The following is a 6459-nucleotide window of genomic DNA, read 5'->3' on the forward strand; positions in this document are numbered from 1 at the left end:
AAGCATTTCACACTGGCAGAAATATTAGACAAGTTTAATACCAACTGAATGGTTTTCTCAATAACTTCCAGAATCCATTAGGACATCAATGAAGATTGAAACTTTTCTCAACAAAAAGAGAGCAATCAGTAACACTTTTACAGTACAAATTCTGTGCAGTAATTCCCATGTATTGTTTGTGAAGTGAAAGGAATGTGTCATTTAACATTAAATTTAGCAAAAATATTTATATTTTGAGGGAATCTTTGTAACAGAAAGAAATCAGAGACAGTTATTAAGATTTCATTTGCTTCACCACCGCTAAGCTTCTGCTAAATGTTTTTCATAATTGGGCCGTCAGGTTTTCAGATGATGGTGAACACTGAGAAAATGGTGGAGAAAACTGGCTGTGATACAGGATGTCATGTTAAAGGAACAAACATGTCTGCTAAGAATGAGTGATACTGGCTGAGAAAATAATGCTTACAAATTTCCTTTAAGGTCTGCTCATCTCTAAACAAGTTTTCATGGATTTTGGTAGCAATGTCAGTATGCCAGCTGGCATATTTACCCTGTTTGTATGTTTAGTTTTGATGCCTGGACTGCTCATTGGTTTTGTCGCTTCCTTTTGCTACTGTAGTTCAAGGAAACAAATACCCAAGGACAGGTGTTTCTCCTAGCTTGTTAAATGAGTTTTCTTTTATTAATATTTAAAAGCAGTTATGGTCATTATCCTTATATTTTATCGATACCATCTTTAAGTAAGAACTGTAAATTCTTAAAACTGCATGCTCAGTATGTACAGAAATCTGTGCCACAAGACCTTCTACTTGCCTAACGCACATTAAGGTGGAAACAGACTGATCAGTAAGCTGTTACAATCATTTGCACAGTGCAGCCATCTTGTCTCATCTAGTTGGTCTTTCAGTTGTACAAAGCAAGTTGCTGTAGATGTTCAAAAACCAGAAGATTCTTCTGTTTTGCTTGTGCTAGGAACTAGCTTCTGTTAGCATTCTGATTTTTGTTGGTCTTAAATAAGATGATTTTTTTCTCTTACCGAACTGTGACTATTAAGACACACACACGGTTATCTTTTTCATCCTTTTAATAATAATAATAAACCCTGTTGCAATTACTTTTGCAATTACTTTTCCATTTATTATTGTGATTTCTTTTTTTTTTTTTTTTTTTACAAAGGAATTTGACAAGTATATTTCTGGAGTACTTAATGGAGTTGAAACGATAGCCTATGCATGTCATTGTACATGCACAGTGAAGTGATGAACATAAATCACATACCCATACACACGCACAGGCAGAGAACAAGGCACTGTTAAGACTGTACAAGTAATAAATGACAAATGATAAATTGATACAGTAAAAACTGAGCTCATAATGAAAACTGTATCAGTAGTCATTTTAACACCCTAAAGCTGTGCATTGTTTTGGGGTTCTCTGCTTAAAAGCCCAACTGTGTCCCTCTTTCCATATGTATTAGATCCTACATTTGTAGGTGAATAAATTGCTCCGATGTTGTTGCTGGAACGAACTAAAAAGTCAGCCAGGCGTTGTGTCACACAAGTAGCGGTGTTGCATTTCCGTTTCTCTAGGTGGTGACTACTAAGGTAAAACAAAAAGAGCCAAGATTAAGTCAAGTGATGAGCAATCAAGTGTGCCACTTGTAATAGGCATTTGAGCTGTGCTAATGTGGGAGTTCTTTTAATATGTGCACAAATACAGGAACATTACAATCTTCCTACCACCTACTTCGTGCCCGAAAAAAAATCTTGTGCTATATGCTATTATCAGTTTAAATGATGAGGGTTATTTAAATGCAAAGACCTTAACAGTCATATGTCATTTTTATTGATATTCTGCATAGCAGTTTATGACATCTAGAAAACCTGTAATGATAGTATAGTTAAGATAGTAAGTGAAAACAATGACTAAATGTTTAGCTTTAAGCTGAAGTTCTAAATCTATTTAGAGGCCTTGCTGATATCATGAGGGTTACTAACATAATGACAGTCACTAGCGTTTATTTAGTTCTCCTGTTCCCACAGGATCATATCCTGCTCTCACTGCAATGAACAGTAATCTTCCAGTCCCCATCAAGTGGATGGTGCCCAAAGACTCTTTTTTCCCAGCTGCACCATGTATCATGAGAGGTGGCAAGCATTGCCAACTTCTGCTGACTTCAGTGCCACTAAAGATTTAGCTCTGTCTGAACAGAGACTTTTTCACTACTGAAAAGATGCCACATCTTTGTTGAAACACCATCAACTTGAAAAAGTACTGATGTGGTAGATTATTGCTCTATGAGACTTTAAAGAGTGTCCCTGGAAGACTGTATCTAAGAAGTACATTTTATGGTTTGAACCAACAGACAATTTACTGAACTCCATATAGAACTTACGTAGTATAAGATTTTTTTAAAAATCACAATAGAATGGTTAGCTTGAGAGAACTACATAGTTAGAAGTTATTAGGTCTTCAAACTTGTTTCTTAGATCACTGTGTTGTTCCTTCAGAAAAATACTTGCTTGTTGATATTGCTTATTGAGTTATTAAATTTCTTGGGTTTCTTCATGTTGATGTAGCATGAGGTAGACAACAGTTTAAACACTTTGCAGCAAATTTTACTATGAAGAGTGAATTTCTTAGTTTCCAACTGTGAACAATTACCAATCTGTACATTTTCCTATTGATTGACTAAATTTGCTATCTAAAAGTCATCTATTCTTTTAGAGGTATTTGTATTAATCTAAGAATCCAAATGGAATAGCAATTGGAAAGAAATGTCTGTTCTATACTTATTCTTCATTGGCAAATAGGCAGCAATACTCTAAGCAATATTTTTAATATGTGATTTGATTTAAAGGAAATAGTTGGATAGGTCTTGATATAGCTTCTAGGTTTCCATGGCTATTCCTATTGATTTAAGAGTTTAATCAAGCCCTTAACATATGAGGTTCAAACAGCAACTGGTTCTCAGGGAAATCCTGATTTGTTTGTGGAGAGAGAATTATCTTTTTTTTTTTTTTCTTAAAGGTATAAAATCACACCCTGACACTCCCAGTTTAAAATTCCAGTCCTTACAAGAAGTGCCTAGATTTCTAGGTGATATCTAGCCTGAGCGAACCTGTTATACCTGTTATCTCTCTGATTTGCAGCCTTTAATTTGAATATGTGTTTCAAAGAAACAGTTCACCCAGTAAAAGATTGTAAGCCGAGGCCCTAGGAAAGCAGCTAAGGCATCTCACACCCATAGAGGTGATGCCTTGTGTTTGGGTATTACAATATTTTTTATTAAATCTAATAGCTGTAAAAATGTGGCAACTTAGTCTTCATTATAAAAGTATTTTGAAATATAATTTTCATATAATAATGACATTAAATAAAAAATAAATTTGGAGAGCAAGGAAAAGGCAGCTATACAGACATGTGTATTTACTGAATCTATCCATAACAGAATTGTCATGGAAAGAAATTCACTCCAAAGCCTGATGAACAGTTAGAATATTTCAATGCTTTTTATCTTTCAATATAAATTGCAAATGCTTTTTGAAATGCTACTTTATTCATTGAAAAGTTACCTGAAATGGTATTTATGGATTTATAAACATTAATGTGTTTTAGACTAGTTAAATTCAATTGGAACCAATTGCTTTTTTTCCTCCTTCCCATGATTAAATTGATATTTAACTCTGTAATGGAAATTACTTACTCAGAGGAAGTACTTAGGTTATAAAATAATTCCATTCTAGCAGAGCATTAGTGTTGTTAAGAAGGATTTTTTTTTTTCTTCAGGCTTGGAAATGTGACAAATTTAAATAAGAAAGCCCTTTCAAAATACACCTTTCTCCTCAAGGTAATGTAGTATTTGTAGCCTTTTCCATTTATAACAAGATTTTAATTGTAAGAAGAAACAAGGAAAATCAATACCTTTTTGTCTTTGCTGCTGGTTGTTCTGGCATTTCCTCACCAAGTCCTGGGAGAGTATTCTGTGGTATTACTGGCAATATCCATCCTTGTCTCTCAGAAGTACCATCAGATAGATCATCAGCCACAGATAGTAATCTTTAAAAAACAATAAAATACCCTGTGAAATTGAGTAACTATTTTTCCCTCATATTATTTGAGACATAAAATCAAAAACAATTCATGCAATAATCTGAACATGTTTTTCCCTAAAAAGAAATCCATAATATGGTTATTTATTACTCACTTCTCAACAGGAGTAGCTTCCAAACAGCTCAGAGTGACAGAAAGTGCAATGAAGAAAACTGACAGCTTTAGGTTGCACATCTTTTGCTTCCAAACTTTCTGCAAAGAATAATGATTCAAGACTGAAAGCAAACCCAAATATTCTTCAGCCTATCCTATTACTGATGCCCATTCTGCCCTAAATCAACAACAGCTAGTCTTTTTCACAGGCTTGAGGTAAAAAAAATGAGCCCCCTAAGTTTAGTGACAGAATGCAGTTTCAGACAGATAGCTCACAACAGTAACTGTTCATTTTCCACCTAGTAGTTTCAGTCTTTTCCCTTATCTCCACTTTGCATTTCCTGACTTGTCCTTGTCTCAAATTCTGGTCCCGGGTGCAATTTACCCTGAAGTTATTTTAGCCCATTCCTGAAAAATGCTGTTGATTCATAATGAGAAACATTGTGCTTCCCTGAAAGCACGTCTGTTGCACTGCATCTTAAGTAAGAAAAAAAGGGAAATTGTTTACCTTTGAGTGGTCAGGGAGCTAAGTGAAGAAGCACGCCTGTGCTAGCAAGAAGGGTGCACGCAACAGTTCCAAGCTCGCATCTAGCTCGGGAGTATCCCTTTTCCCCCTTCCTTGCTGACAAGGAATACGGCTCTTATATACCCTTCACACCTTTCTCAGCTCTGACATCAGGCAGCACAGAGAGACTGTCATTAATTCCCATCCCTATAGATAGAAAGTACCCCAGAGAGGAGCAGAGGCAGATAGGTCATTATTACATTAGCACATCAGTAAATATTAACCTGGTATATACAGGGTGCCCTCGTGAAGAAACCGTAATAGCATACTGCACATCACAACTGTAGCCTCAGTCTTACAGTTCTGATAAGAAGCTGAGGTAATATTCCCTGTGGGTGTTTTCAAGGGCTAAATAAGGTAACAAAAGTGATAAAGAAAGCCAGAGTAAATGAAACACCAGATCACCAGTAATTGAAATATAAAAAAGCCAGGTATCTCTAGAAAAGATAGAATAGTTACATTTGTGGAGGTTTGTTGTAGAAATAAATAATAATCAAAACAGAAAAAAAGCTCTGAAGGGATAAAAGCTGTTATGAGGAAAAAAAAAGTCAAAATTATTTAAATTGGCAGACAGGGTGACTGACCATTTAGGGTAACAAGGTAGAAATCATGTAATTTTTTTCAGTAAAGTATGAATGAAAGTTCTGTCCTTGTTAATGTAAAATATTATGTTTTACTAGCACTGGTAGGTTCTTTATATCATGCATGAAGATTGCATCAATTAATATTCTTAACAAGACAAAGACTAGGATTAGAAAGATAGGAAATGCCAGAATGAAGGCTGCCTGTACAAATTTAATTCTCTAGTGTGCACAGAGTTCAGGGAAAAATACACAGGTTTCAAAAGACTAAATCCAATATTTAAAAATCATCTGATTGCAGACTTCTGAGGATATGGATTAAAACAAAGTTTTCCTGATTTCAGTGGGAATTAGGCAAATAACTTCCCTCCCCCCAACACCCTGCCCCCCTTCTCTCCCCCCCATTAATTGCTTTTAGGTGTTTAAATGGTCTTTCAGTTATTTATGGGAGTTAAGATGCTGACACAAAAGCTCAAAGTTTTTTGTGACAAGAAGTTATCATATGTTCCTTCCATATTCCTACAGAACATGAATTAATTCATAACTGCTTCAATGCCCAGTACTTTGCCTTAACTAGAAGTCCCCTTCTTTGCTGGTTTAATCTGTAACACCAGATTTTCACTGAAATGGGAAAATTTCCAGTCCTGGCTCCCTTCATGCATCTGTGCTGCTTGTTGAATACAGTAGGAATATATAGCCAGGATAGTAGCCTCCCAACCTGATACAACAACTACTCTGCCAGTAAAATTCTACCAAGCAACACAATGTGGGCTTTTTGGTTGTTTCTTTGGGTTTTTTTACTTCTTTAAATGGGGTGCTGCTTCTGGATATTTTGCTCCCTGTTTCTAAGGATACAATTTCCCCAGGTTCCTGTCATCCGCCCCCCCCCCCCAAATGGACAGTCCTAGTGTGTGAGAAGTAAGTATAGTGTTGGTTTATCTTCACCATGACAGCAAGTTCTGTGCAATATCTGAAACAAGTTTATGTCTCCAAACAGTCTTCTGTTGTTATTTTCACTATAGCATTTGACTACAATGAAATAACATTCTGGTGTTATTTTCACTCTAATACTTTCACTCCCCTGAAATGAAGCCATGACTAGATCCA

At 35.7% G+C, this 6459-nt stretch overlaps 1 protein-coding gene across 1 annotated transcript; it reads right to left on the bottom strand.

The window, feature by feature from the left end:
* Positions 1 to 1406: 1406 nt before the first annotated feature.
* IAPP (islet amyloid polypeptide) lies at positions 1407 to 4287 on the bottom strand (the record flags this gene model as incomplete). Its single annotated transcript, XM_084269559.1, has 3 exons — positions 1407 to 1596; positions 3925 to 4059; positions 4208 to 4287. 3 exons carry the CDS (start codon positions 4285 to 4287, stop codon positions 1407 to 1409), a joined length of 405 nt encoding a protein of 134 aa, XP_084125685.1.
* Between the last annotated feature and the right edge of the window lie 2172 nt (positions 4288 to 6459).

The sequence above is a fragment of the Gallinula chloropus genome, assembly GCF_964237585.1.
Source record: "Gallinula chloropus genome assembly, chromosome: 1".
Taxonomy (NCBI): Eukaryota; Metazoa; Chordata; class Aves; order Gruiformes; family Rallidae; genus Gallinula; species Gallinula chloropus.